This window comes from Hemitrygon akajei, chromosome 11, assembly GCF_048418815.1.
Source record: "Hemitrygon akajei chromosome 11, sHemAka1.3, whole genome shotgun sequence".
NCBI classification, from domain to species: domain Eukaryota; kingdom Metazoa; phylum Chordata; class Chondrichthyes; order Myliobatiformes; family Dasyatidae; genus Hemitrygon; species Hemitrygon akajei.
Genome location: NC_133134.1, coordinates 13,873,103 through 13,889,070, shown reverse-complemented (window position 1 = coordinate 13,889,070; position 15,968 = coordinate 13,873,103). Strand labels below are relative to the sequence as shown.

The window sequence follows — 15,968 nt, the reverse complement described above, 5'->3', positions numbered from 1 at the left end:
AGGAAGAAGCTTTTAAAATAGTCAGAATCAAAGTCAGTACAACATAATAATAGAGAAAAAACATGATTTACAATAAGTACATATATATTAAATAGTTAAATAAATAGTGAAAAAATGGAAATACAATGGTGTGAAGTTTCTTTTGTTTTAATAGCCCCATAGCATTTTCCGAAAGGGAGCTTTGGGAGACGGCAGTCTGCAGGGAGAGCCGTGTTTGCAATGATTTTCCTGCCCTCATCTTTGTCCTGGACTCATTTAAGTCATGCAGAGATGGTAGACTGCAGTCAATGACCTATTCTGCTGCCCTGACAGTTCACTGACCATGGAAAAGTATTTATCGTTTCCCTCAGTGATCAGAATGATGTCTCACTCAGGATGTCTCACACCTCGTATTTACATTTGAACAATCTCAAGGCCAGTTCTTATTTGTATTGCTGGTGCCGCCCTGTGACTCCTGATTAAAATTGTTTACAATCCCAAGCAATTGGCTTCAGAATATTGAATGAAGCTTTGGCTTGATGCATTATTGCACCTGATAATGAATATTAACAAAAATCATTCCAACAGTTTAAGGCTTCAAATACCCCACAGTCTTTATATTTTTCAATAGCGAGACCATTATGGTAATTATTGAATCTTGAACTTATTTTAATTATTACCCAATATCCATTCAGGCAGTCTTGAGATGAAATGCTCTAAATAATTTGGCAAAGTCCTGTTAGTGATCAAATTCATCATAAAACTAATTTCATGAAACCTTTACAACATCCACAGAGGTGGATGTTCATTGGCCAATTTACAAATCATGTTGCAGGAGCTCCCACGCCACTCCCAAATGGGAAAAGCTATCAGGTATTGTTAAAATAGATTCTATGTAGAAGTATATAGATTAATTGAAATTAGTACATTGACAGTCAGCACTGATAAGATTCATTATTTCTGTGTTGTCTGAGGGGGAATACATTATTACATGACTCATAGAATAATTTTTTAATTAGTTGAAAACTACAACCGTGTTGCATATAAATTAATTCCTCACTTGCAATAAGCAATTGCCTGTGAACACAATTCTCTGTATGGCATGAATTTTAATTGTATTTTAAAATTGTTTTAAAAGCAAACATCTTTTATTGCTACACTGATGACAATGTGTGTACAGTGCCAAGTTGTTGCTAAGAGAAAGAGGCAGTATGAGGTCACTTTGTGGAGTTGGAGAGGATATTTCCCCTCATTCTGTCTCAAAGGATCCTTTGGATGAGATTCTCTTAATATTTTAATCCAGATAAAGATTCTCCAGCCAAAGTGTAGATTTCCTTCCTTAAGATCTTTGCAGTTCAAGTTACATGTGCTTCTGGTTTCTGGTTATATCTTTTTACTACTGCTGTTTTGCGCAATTTTGCTCAGGGCACTTCTATGCGGACTGGTTCCGTCCGCAGCCTGCAGTCTATGATCGACAGAACGCTAAATTGAACTGAACTCAACTCAACTGAACATTCCTCAACTGTTTCAAGATTTGATGTTTAATATTCTGTGTGTCATCCACTCATTGTTTTTGCCGTTTGTGTGATTTGATCTTTTGGCATTGGGTGTTTGATGTTTTCTTTGAACAGGTTCCATGGTGTTTCCTTGTGACTGCCTGCAGGAAGATGAATCTCAGGGTTGTATACTGCATAAATACTTCAATAATGTACTTTGAGTCATTTGCCCATCAAGTCTCTTCTGCCATTCGATCATGACAGATTTATTATTTCTCTCAACCTCATTCTCCTGCTTCTCCCTGTTATTCTTGTCGTCCTTACTAATCAAGAACCAATCAGCGTCTGAATTTCTGCCTGACCCAATGGGTTCCTCTAGTGTTTTGTGTGTTGCTCCAGACTCCAGCATCTGTAGTCTCTTTTGTCTCTCTCTTTAGTACTTTGCAGAACTTCTTCTTACCATGATGGACTGTTAGAATAAACATTCTTAATTTGATAGGTTAAACTTCTGTTGCAACAGTAATATTATCGGTTTATGACGTTCATCTGCAGTGAATCCATAGCCGTATTCAGCACAGAGGTCCGTCGGTTCATCATGTCTCTGCTGACCCTCAAGTAGCTCTGCACACTGAGTTGTAAATGCACTCTGCTCCATCGTGGGCACTGGCCTCCCCAGCATCCAGGACACCTTCAAGGAGCGATGCCTCAAAAAAGTGGCATCCATCATTAAGGACAGCTGCCACACAGGATATGCCCTCTTCTCACTTCTACTACTATCAGGAAGGAGGTACAGGAGCCCGAAAGTACACAGTCAATGATTCAGGAACAGCTTCTTCCCCTCTGCTATCTGATCGGATTTCTGAATGGACATTGAACCCATGAATACTACATCCCTACTTTTTTTTTTCTCTTTTTGCACTACTTATTTAATTTAACTTTATATATATGCATATACTTACTATAACTTACAGTTTTTATTATTATGTAATGCAATGTACTGCTGCTGCATAACAACAAATTTCATGACATATGCCAGTGATATTAAACCTGATTCTAAACACTCATTACATTTACCAGTTTTTGGCTCCACGGTTGTGCCTCACTGAGAAAGCTTATGCACCCTGGCAGCGTGGCAGTTGGTGTGACGCTATTACAGCGCGGGGCATCGGAGTTCAAAGTTCAATTCCGGAATCAACTGCAAGGCATCCGTACGTCCTCCCTGTGGAATGTGTGGGTTTTCCCCGGGCACTCCAGTTTCCCACTTCAGTCCAGAGACAGACTGGGGAGGTTAGTTGGTCATTGGAAATTGTCCCGTGATTAGGTTTGGGTTAAATCAGGGTTTCTGGGTGGTTACAGTGGTGGCATGGCTTGAAGTGCTGGAAAGGCCTATCACTACAGAAAATGAAATAACCCCATTTAGAAGTACAGTGAATGGAATGTGATGTAAGTATGAGACTATTTCACAATTTGTTCAGTACCTTGAATGTTACAGTTTAAGGTAGGTAATGCATTAGAATCCATTGATGGGGATATTGCACTGGTCTGTTGAAGCCACTGTACTGCAATACAATGAAAAGCTTGTCTTGCAGACTGTCCACGCAGATCAAATCATTACACAGTGCATCAAGGCAGAACAGGACAAAAGCGTAACAATGCAGAATGAAGTGTAAAAGCTGCAGAGAAAGTGCAGTGCTGGGAAGCGACAGTGTTCAAGGCCATAACGAGGTGGATTGTAAAGTCAAGAGTTACCATACAAGAGCTCCGTTCAGGAGTGCGGCAACAGCGGGATACACGCTAATTGTGCGTGCTTTCAGGTGTCTGCGCTGTCTGCCTGACAGGAGAGGGGAGAAGAGAGAGCGTCCGAGAGGGTGGGGTCTTTGATTGTACTGGCTGCTTTTCTGAGGTGACGAGATAGGTAAAGCAAAAGTATTACCGTGGTAATACAAGATAATACCAAGCAATAAAATGTTTTGCATCTCTGTCCTGGAATTTAATGTTCCCAGTGGAAATATTAAAAAAAATATGTCCTTAATTACCCCTGTTAAGGTGATGGTGGCCTACTTCCTTGAAGTGCTGGTAAAAGTGCTTTCAAGTCAAGTTGCGTTTAATGCCAAATGCACTCTGGAGGCAGCTAATAATGGAGGCACTTTATTTGTGTTATGTTTGTAGCCCATCTGCTTCAAGATGTGATGTTTTGTCCACTCGTCAATGCTCTTTTTCCTGTCAGCCCGGACCGGTCTGACATTCTCCTCTGATCTCTCATTAACAAGGCATTTTCGCCCACAGAGCTGCTGCTCACTGGATGTTTTTTGTTTTTTTTTTTGTTTTTGCACTATTCTCTGTAAACTGTTGTGCATGAAAATCCCAAGGAATCGCCAGTTTCTGAGACGCACAAACCACCCCGTCTGGCACTGAAATCATCCCACAGTCAGTCACTTACAGCACATTTCTTTCCCCATTCTGATGTTTGAACAACGACTGAACCTCTTGACAGCGTCTTCACGCGTTTATCCATCGAGCTGCTGCCACATGATTGGCTGATTAGGTATTTGCATTATGAAGAAGTATACAGGTGTATCTAATGAAGTGGCCTCTGAGTGTATAGATTTTGTTTGCTGTTGTTATTCCTTTCCATGCCTTGTGGCGCATCAGGCGGTAACCTTGCCGTTTCTTTAGCGTTTTTGTCTGTTTTTACGAAGCCGAGTTGCCAGCTCGATGCTCAACCCAGTACGGATGGAAAGTGTGCAAGGAGCCCGCAGGATTCGAACCGGGCGACCACTTGCCTGCGAAGTCCAGTGCCGATGCCACTACACCACTGGCTGGCCAAAGACTGTATAGATAGTTAATCAATAATCAATGGCTTATTTAACAAATAAGTCTTGTATTTTGTTAAAGTTTAGCTGGAAGTTTAATTAATAATAACCACTTACATTAGGCGTGTTGATGGTAAAAGCAATGAGAAGCAGAAAATCCTCTCTCAGAATTCATAAATAAACCTGTGAAAAAATTCTCTTATGGATGTCAATGTGGCCCAGAATTGGGATGTTCCATTCAGTAAAGTCATAGAGCACTACAGAACAGAAACAGGCCCTTTGGCCCATCTAGTCCATGCCAAACTGTTATTCTGTCTAGTTCCATTGACCCACACCTGGTGCATGAACCTTGATACCTCTCAAATTTCACAATAAAAGTATTTTATTTCTTTTATTGATTTATTGAGATATAGTATGCAACAGGCCCTTCCAGCCCTTCGAGCTGCACCACCCAACGGCCCCCAATTTAACCCTAGCCTAATCACAGGACAACTTACAATGATCTATTAACCTGCCAACTGGTAGGTCTTGGGACTGTGGGAGGAAACTGGAACACCTGGAAGAAACCCATGCAGTCATGGGGAGAACGTACAAACTCCTTGCAGACAGTGGCGGGAATTGAACTCGTCTCACTGGTACTGTGAAGCGTTGTGCTAACCACTACGCTACCGTGCCGACCTTCTGATTCTTATTTAGAACCTGCATGTTTGTTGGGGTATGGGGAGAGTGTTGAGGAAACAGAGTGCTGGGGCAAACCCAGAGGGGACAAGGAGAAAGTGCAGGATTGGGCCAAGTTATTAGTGGTTAAATTAATGCAGTATTAAGAGGCCTAGAATCGTAAGATGTGTGTTCCAAGCTTACTGCACTGGCAGTAAGTTATATTCTGTTAATTAAGCGATGTTATACTGTGGTAAGACAAACAGGACAAACTTGCACAATAAATGGTAGGTACATGTAACTGGTGAGTGTCGTAGAGCAGGGAAACATGGGTGCAGATATATGGTTCCTTTGAAAGTGGTGACACAGGTGGGCAGGGTGGCGAAGAACGCTTTCCTTAATTGGTCAGGACATTGAATACAGTTATGTGACAGCAAAACACACACACACACACACACACACACACACACACACACACACACACACACACACACACACACACACACACACACACACACACACACACACACCCCCCCCCCCCCCCCCCCCCCCCCCCCAGATCCCTGAGGCAGCAGTTCTGCCCACTGTGGCACTGCTTTTAAACAACAGCAGGGTATTTATATCCTGCAGACACTGCACTATTAATGTTCCTCAATCTACAAAGACTGTTTCTTTGACATTTCCCTGCAAGCTCTCCTTTGACTGAACATTGTGTTAACAGTGCAGCCATTGTTTATCATTTTGAGTGACTAATTGCCAAAGCAAATGTTCCATTTTTAGGACTCAAAATTATAGGTTGTGACTAACAAGTACCTGGAGGCTCACTTTTAACTTCCGCACCACATGACATTTGTAAACCCTCTGGAGTATCACTGTGTGGTTAGTGACATCATCCCCATCCAGCAGCTAATGTGGCATATACCAGGCAACTTTAAATGAGTGTTTCTGGAGCTACCATCCACTTTATTGGAAAGGATCCACTTATTACCTGCAGACTATATCTAACGTGCAAGATATAGTTCTGTGTGACTGATTTCTCCAGAGCAAAATCATGAGATTGCATAGCCATAAAGACGTCTACTTATGCCATTGTGTTTAAGTGGTACTCTTGCTTCTATATCACTAGCTTCTGTAATATCCTGAGAGTTGTAAAATCAGTCAACTCCATCATGCAAAAGCCTCCATAGTATCCAGGACGTCTTCAAGAAGCAATGCTTCAAAGAGGTGGTATCCATCATTAAGGATCCCCATCACCCAGCTCATGCCCTTTTCTCATTGCTACCAGCAGGAAGGAGGTACAGAAGCCGGAAGGCACACTCTCAATCATTTGGGAACAACTTGAACCCATGAACACTACCTCATGACTTTCTATTTCTAATTTTGCATTACTTATTTAATTTAACTATTATATATGTGTGTGTGTGTGTGTGTGTGTGTGTGTGTGTGTGTGTGTGTGTGTGTGTGTGTGTGTGTGTGTGTGTGTGTGTGTGTGTGTGTGTGTGCTTAAAACAAATTTCTCAACAAAATGTATTTGCATATTTTGCCTTCCTTTGCACATTGGTCGTTCGTTCATCCTTGTGTGTAGTTTTTCAATGAATCTGTTGTATTTCTTTGTTCTACTGTGATTGCCTGCAAGAAAATGAATCTCAGGGTAGTGTATTCTGCCTTCTCCCCATAACCCTTGACACCCTTACTATATAACTCCATTTTAAATATACCCAATGACTTGGCCTCCACAGCCAAGTCTGTGGTAATGAATAGTAAACACAAAGTACACTGCAGATGCTGTGGTCAATTCAAGACATACAAACGAAAGGAGCTGTCAACGTTTCAGGCCGAGACCCTTCGTCAGAACATTATGATCACCAGGTTCAAGTGTGTGACCTAATGGAAAAAGGCATCTGACTTCAGAGTTTGAAGTGAGGTCATCAGGGGAATGTAGGTTTGAGTCCTGTCAACAGTATTGAATATTGAAAGCCCTGGATAAAGTGGACATGGAGAGGATGTTTTTGATAGCAGGAGAGGCTAGGGATTAGAGGGCACAGTGCCAGGATACAAGGATGTACCTATACAACAGAAAAGAAGAGGAATTTCTTCAGCCAGAGGGCAGTGAATCTGTGGAATTCATTACCACAGACATACAAACAAGCTGGATGAACTCAGCAGGTCGGGCAGCATCCGTTGAAAGGAGCAGTCAACGTTTTGGGCCGAGACCCTTTGTCAGGACATTATGATCACCAAGTTCAAGTGTGTGGCCTAATGGAAAAAGGCTCCTTCGTTCAATACTGTTGACAGGACTCAAACCTACATTCCCCTGATGACCTCACTTCAAACTCTGAAGCCAGATGCCTTTTTCCATTAGGCCGCACACTTGAACTTGGTGACCATAATGTTATATTGAGCATTGTCTGTCGCTATTCACCTGAGTGTTGAACCACTCCCCTTCAATATCTCCTGCATGTGTTAAAGTCTCTGTTGTGGATGGAAATCACTGGATCAATAAATGCAAATCATAAACTTTGCAAGTTGATTTAAATGGGAGTATGTCATCCAGCAAGCACTGAATCCTGAATGATTTAAAGGGAGGTTTTAATGCAGGACTTTCCAACCTGGGGTTAATAGTAGGGGCCTATGACATAAAAAAGGTTGTGAAACCTCGTTATAATACCATAAATCACATAATGGTTCCTCTACAATTTTTATCTAACACCCACAACACAAGGTGAGATCAGCGATAGCTAGATTGTAACACTGCATCATTTGGGCAATAATAATCCATTATTGTAGCAAATCAGTAAAATAATTTTATCAAATGTTTATTGAAATATTTCAACTTTTCTCACAGCCTGAAGAATTGACCAATGCCCTGGAGATCAGTAATATAGTCTTCACCAGCATGTTTGCAATGGAGATGGTCCTTAAGCTTCTTGCCTTTGGTCTTTTCGGTTACATCAAGAACCCATACAACATCTTCGATGGAATTGTTGTCATTATCAGGTAGACTGGCATCATCTTTTTTTTTAAAAACTCTCTTATTGTTTTATGACATGCAACAACAACATCAACTGCTTCCATTTATGCAGCAACTTTCTTGAGAGGAAAGGGAGCCCACAACATTTCGCGCGGGGCTTATGACCGGCTGTAGGAGGGGATTGCAGAGCAGATGGCATGGCAGTGTAGTAGTTTCCACAGCTATTACAGCTTGGGGCATTCCAGAGTTCAATTCTGGTGTCGTCTATAAGGAATCTGTACATTCTCCCCCATGAACTGCATGGGTTTCCTACGGGTGATCCAGTTTCCTTGAACAGTCCACAGTACCGGTTAGTAGGTTAATTGGTCATTGTAAGTGGTCCTGTGATTGGGCTAGTGTTAAATAGGTGAGTTGCTGGGTAGTTTGGCTCATTGGGCCAGAAGGGCCTGTTCCACACTCTATCTCCAAATATATAAAATATAAACATGTAAGATGTTCAAAGTTTGGTCAGAGGGAGGTTTTAAGGAGCATTTTGTGAGGAAAGAAGTAGGCGACATGATGTGGGGAGAGAAATCCAGAGATTAGGGCCTTAACAAATGAAAGCACATTTGCCAGTCGTGGTCCAATTAAACATGCGGGTTAAGCACGAGCTCAGACTATAGCAAAAGGTATGGAGAGGGTCAAATTAGGTACACAAAAATTATTACAGAATTGAACGGTTTGTCATATAAAGAGTGCTTGAGAACTCTGGGCCTGTATTCACTGGAATTCAGAGGAATGAGGAGTGACCTCATTGAAACCTATCAAATGGTGAAAAGCCTTGATAGAGTGGATGTGGAGAGGATGTTTCCTCTGGTGATAGAGTTTAAGACCAGAGGACACAGCCTCACAATAGAGGGGCGTCCTTTTAGAATGGAGGTGAGGAAGACTTTCTTTAGCCAGAGAGTAGTGAATCTGTGCAATTTTTTGCAACAGGAAGCTGTGGAGGCCAAGTCTTTATGTATATTTAAGGCATGTTCAGGGCATGAAGGATATGAGGAGAAGGCAGGAGATTGGAGCTAAGAGAAAAAAATGGATCAGCTATGATGAAATGATGGAGCAGACTCGATGGGCCAAATAGCCTAATTCTGCTCCCATATCTTATGGTCTTATGTTCTGATTCCACATATCTTATCCCCTTAATAAAAGTCTAGCAAACCTATTTTTGATGTTTTCAAATGACTTTCAACTGAAGTTCAACAGGCTCTTTCTCGAGACCGCTTCTGTGGAAGCTTTGGTTGGATGGACTTACTTGCAATGAAGGGATCATAATTAAGTCTTACTGGAATGATAAATCATAAAGATGCAAAATTCTAGAGGCTAGAAATCCAGAGCAACGCACACAGAATGCTAGTGGAACTTAGCAGCTCAGGCAGCATCTACAGAAATTAACAGTCGACAGTTTGGGGCAAGACCCTTCTTCAGAACTGGAAAGGAAGGGGAGAGATGCCAGAATAAAATTCAGATTCAGTTTATTGTCATTTAGAAAACACAAATGCAATGCAGTTAAAAAATGAGACAACGTTCCTCCAGAATGATATCTCAAAAGCATATGATAAAACAGACTACACATAACGTTTGGCAATCCCCAATCCAGAGTCCAGAGAGGCTGCTGTGTATTAATATCGCGCTACCGTCTTAGCGCGGTGGGGGAGGGGAAGGAGAACAAGCTAGGTGGCACCTGGAATGGCAGTTCATATGTGAGAGTGATCTTCATTCGAATTTAGAAGAATTGGGGGGGGGGTGGAATCTTAAAGAAACCTGTAAAATTCTAACAGATTACACCTATAAGAATATACACAGTGTAAGAATAAGGGGTAGGCCATTTAGAACAGAGATGCGGAAAAACTTTTTTACCCAGAGAGTGGTGGATATGTGGAATGCTCTGCCCCAGAAGGCAGTGGAGGCCAATTCTCTGGATGCATTCAAGAGAGAGTTAGATAGAGCTCTTATTGATAGCGGGGTCAAGGGATATGGGGAGAGGGCAGGAACGGGGTACTGATTGTGTATGATCAGCCATGATCACAGTGAATGGCGGTGCTGGCTAGAAGGGCCAAATGGCCTACTCCTGCACCTACTGTCTATTGTCTATGTATTCTCACAGTTGGAAGCACCTTTACTACATCTAGCCAGAGTATTAATTCTATTTAGCTTTTGTTCTGATTGCAATTTAATTACTATCATTGTCTGCACATTTTTTTTCTCTCTCTCTCTGCGCATTGGGTGTTCTACGGTTTTCTTTTTTTATGGGTACTTTTGGGTTTCTTTGTTCTGTGGCTGCCTGTATGGAGGCGAATCTCAAAGTTGTATAACGTAAACATACTTTGATAATCAGTGTACTTCGAACTTTGAACTTTAAAGGTGTTTCTGATCACTAGGAAGTCTGGAATCAAGAGGCACTGTGTCGGGATACAGGGTTACCATTAGGAAATGAGATCAGAAGGAATTTCTTAATGCAGAGGATAATGAACCTGTGGGATTCTCTGCCACAGAATCCAAATCATCAATATATTCAAGAAGGATTTATATTTTTGACGGTAAAGGGCTCAAGGAGAAGGTGGGAAGAGGATACTGAATTGATGATGGACTTCAGAAAGGGTAAGGCACGCCAGTCCTCTTTGAAGGATCAGAAGTGGAAAGAGTGAACAATTTCAGTTTCCTGGATGTCAATATCTCTGAGGATCTAACCTGGACCCAATGTATTGTTGCAGCTGCAAAGAAGGTGTAACAGCGGCTATATTTCAGTAGGAATTCTAGGAGATTTGGTACGTTGCCAGAAAACACTTGCAAATTTCTTCAGATGTACCGTGGAGGTCATTCCAATTGGCTGCATTACCTTCTGGGATGGGGGTAGGGAGAGGGCTACTGCACAGGATCAAAGTAAGCTGCAGAGAGTTGTAAAATTAGTCAGCTCCATCGTGGGCACAAGCCTCCATAATATCCAGAACATCTTCAAGGAGCGATACCTCAAAAAGGTGGCATCCATCATTATGGATCCCCATCGCTCAGGACATGCCCTCTCCTCATTGCTACCATCAGGAAGGAGGTGCAGAAGTCCGAAGGCACACACTCAGCGATTCAGGAACGGCTGCACTGTACTACTGCCGCAAAGACAACAAACTTAACGACATATGCCGGTGATATTAAACCTGATTTTGGTTCTGATTCTGATGATCATATTCAAGGGTAGAACAGAGCGTCTATTTTCTACGTTCTTATTCCTGTGGATTATAGTGTTAATGCTTTGGGTTATTTTATTCTTGCTTAGAAATCAGCATGGTAACAGGCCCTCCTGTGCTGCCCAATTACACCCATGTGACCAATTAACCTACTAACCTGTATGTCTTTGTGGGAACACCCAGAGGAAACCCATGCAATCATGGGGAAAGCCTACAGTCTCTCTACAGTCCTGAAGAAGGGTCTTGGCTGAAAACGTCGACGGTTTATTCATTTCCATAGATGTTGCCTGACCTGTGGAGTCCCTCCAGCATTTTTTTGTGTGCTCCTCACAGACAGAGGCGGTGATTGGACCCAGATCTCTGGAACTGTAATAGTGTTACATCAACCACTACACTTCCATGCCTCTAATACTTCTATATGAACATCTACTAATTCAACAGTGACATAATGTAAATTGAAGCTGAGGAGAATATGTCAGTCACCATTTTCTCCCAGTTTCTGTGCCAAGACATGAGACACCCACTGTGATCGACTGTTTATTCAACAATTAAAAAGAAATAATGTTCATTTGCCAATGCAGTCAATCTTTATTCCTCATATGTCTGGCCAGAACAGGAAAGTAGATGATTAAATGACATTGAAAAATGTAGTTGACCATAAATTGGAGATACTCTGTCAGCTTTGTGTATTAAAATCAGTCCATGTTTAACATGGAGAAATTTATATGAAAGAATAGCTGAAGACGTAGACATTCTAGAACACTCTTTGTCACTGTTCCCTTGCCCTTCCTGGAACAGTGGAACTCAAGCAAGTCTTTGCTCCTTCCCCAGCTACATTCTCATTGATAAAGGCTCTTGGCCTGAAACATCTGTCCATAAATGCTGGGCTCTTCCAGCATTTTGTGTGTGTTTCTCAATGATCTGTGCTCTCCTTAACACCCAGTCTAGTTCCCTCTACTCTGACTCTCGTGTCACAGAGTAACAGAGCTACTCAGTACAGTTCTTCACCCCGGAACCCGGTAGCACTCACATCGACAGTGATGAAATGCTTTGAGAGGTTGGTTGTGACTAGACTGAACTCCTGCCTCAGCAAGGACTTGGACTCACTGCAATTTGCCTATCACCACAATAGGTCAACAGCAGATGCAATCTCAATGGCTCTCCACGCAGCTTTAGATCACCTAGACAACACAAGCACCTATGTCAGGATGCTGTTCATCGACTATAGCTCAGCATTTAATACCATCATTCCCAATCCTGATTGAGAAGTTGCAGAATCTGGACCTCTGTACCTCCCTCTGCATTTGTATCCTTGACCTCCTAACCAGAAGACCACAATCTGTGCGGATTGGTGATAACATATCCTCCTCGCTGATGATCAATACTGGCGCACCTCAGGGGTGTGTGCTTAGCCCACTGCTCTACTCTCTGTATACACATGACTGTGTGGTTAGGCATAGCCCATATATCATCTACAAATTTGCTGATGATACAACCATTGTTGTATGGTTGTTGTACAACCATAAGAGGGCGTGAAGGAGTGAGATATGCCAACTAGTGGAATGGTGCCACAGCAACAACCTGGCACTAAACGTCAGTAAGACGAAAGAGCTGATTGTGGACTTCAGGAAGGGTAAGATGAAGGAACACATACCAATCCTCGTAGAGGGATCACAAGTGGAGAGAATGAGCAGCTTGAAGTTCCTGGGCGTCAAGATCTCTGAGGATCTAACCTGGTCCAAACATATCGATGTAGTCATAAAGAAAGCAAGACTGCGGCTATACTTTATTAGGAGTTTGAGGAGATTTGGCATGTCAACAAATACACTTAAAAACTTCTATACTGTACCATGGAGAGCATTCTGACAGGCTGCATCACTGTCTAGTATGGGGGGGGGGGGAGGATGGGCTACTGCACAGAACCGAAAGAAGCTGCAGAAAGTTGTAAATCTAGTCAGCTCCATCTTGGGCACTAGCCTACAAAGTACCAGGACATCTTTAGGGAGCGGTGTCTCAGAAAGGCAGCGTCCGTTATTAAGGACCTCCAACACCCAGGACATGCCCTTTTCTCACTGTTACCATCAGGTAGGAGGTACAGAAGCCTGAAGGCACACACTCAGCGATTCAGGAACAGCTTCTTACCGTCTGCCATCCAATTCCTAAATGGATATTGAAGCTTTGGACACGACCTCACGTTTTTTAAATATACAGTATTTCTGTTATTGCACATGTTTTACAAATCTATTCATTTGCTTTACTTGTTTATTGATTAAGTTTTATTTTATTTATTATATTTTTCTCTTTCTCTGCTGGATTATGTATTGCATTGAACTGCTGCTGCTAAGTTAACAAATTTCACGTTATGTGCCGGTGATAATAAACCTGATTCTGATTCTGATCCACCTGCAGTGGGTTTAGACCTACACACAGGCAGGGATCAAGTGAGGGTCTGCCGGTGCCACTGAAGCCTAAATGAAAGAAGGAATTATGTACACCACTTGAAAGTACTGGTCTGTCACTGCATTTAGCTGAAGCAGAGACATAGGAACAGAATTAGGCCATTCGGCCCATCAAGCCTGCAACCTTACTGCCCTATTGTCTTGTTTATTATTTATTGTAATGCCTGCACTGTTTTGTGCATTTTATGCAGTCTTGGGTAGGTCTGCAGTCTAGTGTAGTTGTTTTTTTTTTCTCTGTGTTGTTTTTTACGTAGTTCAGTCTAGTTTTTGTACTGTGTCATGTAACACCATGGTCCTGAAAAACGTTGTCTCATTTTTACTGTGTACTGTATGTAGCAATTATGGTCGAAATGACAAAAAAAGTGACTTGACTCGACTTGACAATGCCATCCATCAAAGCCGATGTATTATCACTCTCAAACCCATTCTTCAGCCTTCACCCCATAACTTTTGACACCCTTACTGTAATATAAGCAAAGATGTGTATGGAATTCTTAAGCCTGTGATTTTAAAGAAAGCTTTGCCATGTCACGTTGAAAATATGAATTTGTTTATTCGTCCTCCATACCACCCGCTTTTGGTCCCACACCACCAGGTTCAGCAACAATTATTAACCTTCAGCCAACCAGAATCCTGAACCAGTGTCGACTTCTTCACTCACCACAGTACTAAACTAATCATTGAATGCAAACTTTGGATTCAGTTTCAAGGACTCTACAATTCATGTTCTTAGTTTTATTAATTACTTATTCATTTAATTTGCATTTGCACAGTTTGTCAATCGTTTGTGTGCAGTTGTTCCATTGATCATTTTGTACCTCTTTGTCCTGCTGTCAATGTCTGCAAGGAACTGACTCTCAAGGTCATATTTGGTGACATGTGTATTTTGATAATAAAATTTCTTTTGGACTTTTTGAACTTTTCTTTGTAATTTCATCCCAATGGTTTGCATCTGACAACATGCCAAAAATTCTTCTTTAAAATGACAAGAATAAGCATTATTCCATAGAAGTAACTCCTCTTGTGGATCTACTATTCCCTTACACTGCTCCAACCTTTAAAGTGTGAAGAAATACACAATTATTAAGATTCAAGATTGAAATTTATTTATTATGTGTACATGGGAGCATACAGTGAATGCTGAATACTAGCTATTAAACTGAGAGCTTTGTTTTTTAAGCCTTTTTTAGAGACTGTTCCATCTTCCCATCTACCTATCTATATATTTATCTATTTATTGATTGATTGATTGAGATTCAGCATGGAATAAGCTCTTCTGGCCCAGCAATCCTCCAATTTAACCGTAGCCTAACCATGGGGCAATTTAAAATGACCAACTGGTATGTCTTTGGACAGTGTGAGGAAACCGGACACCCGGAGGAAACCCACGCGGTCACGGGGAGAACGTACAAACTCCTTACAGGCAGCAGAGGGAATTGAACCCGGGTCGTCCGTACTGTAAAGTGTCGTGCTAACCACTAGGCCACTGTATCGCCCCCCCTATGATAATTGAATGCAATAAACATAAATTTCTTGGTATTCGCAGTGTTTGGGAGATTATTGGTCAGTCAGATGGTGGTCTGTCCGTACTGAGAACCTTCAGGCTCCTCCGGGTTTTAAAGCTGGTCCGTTTCTTACCAGCCCTGAGGCGGCAGCTGGTGGTCCTGATGAAGACCATGGACAACGTGGCCACGTTCTGCATGCTGCTCATGCTGTTCATATTCATCTTCAGGCAAGTATGAGAACTCGTTTGCATGCTAATTCAGCATAGGGAAACGGTCCTGGGAGCGAAAGGGTTAACACAAGGTGCTCTGGGCCTGTACTCACTGGAGTTTAGGAAAATGAGAGTGGTGGGGTCTTATTGAAATGTGCTGAATATTGAAAAGCCTAGAAAGAATGGACATGGAGACTCTGCTTCCAGTACTGGGAGAGTCCAGGACCAGAGGGCACAGCCTCAGAATAGAAGGAAGTCCTTTGAACAGAGACGGGAATAAATTTCTTTAGCTGAGGGTGGTAAATCTGTGGAATTCACTGCCAAAGATGGCTGTGGAGACCAAGTCATTGCGTATATTAAAGGTAGCAGTTGATAGGTTCTTGATTAGTAAGAGTGTCAAAGGTTATGGGGAGAAGGCAGGAGAAGGCAGTTGAGAGGGAAAATAAATCAGCCATGATCAAATGGGGGTACAGATTTGATTTAGTTGAATGGCCCAATTCTGCTCCTCGGTTTTCTAGTCTTATGGTCTTATAATGTACCTTTACTCGTAACAATCAATTTAGCAGGATATCCATGGTCCTGGATTCCCTCACTACAGGAATCATCCTCTCCACATCCACTCTGGCTAGCTCATTCAATAGTCAATAGGTTTCAATTAGAT

General features: G+C 42.0%; 1 protein-coding gene across 1 annotated transcript in view; it reads left to right on the top strand.

The window, feature by feature from the left end:
* The window catches only part of cacna1ha (calcium channel, voltage-dependent, T type, alpha 1H subunit a), a 333,897-nt gene that overhangs the window by 202,127 nt on the left and 115,802 nt on the right, over nt 1–15,968 (top strand). Inside the window, exons 9-10 of the mRNA XM_073060243.1 lie at nt 7,791–7,942; nt 15,140–15,325. Coding sequence (XP_072916344.1) covers nt 7,791–7,942; nt 15,140–15,325 — 338 coding nt within the window. The remainder of the gene's footprint in view (nt 1–7,790; nt 7,943–15,139; nt 15,326–15,968) is intronic.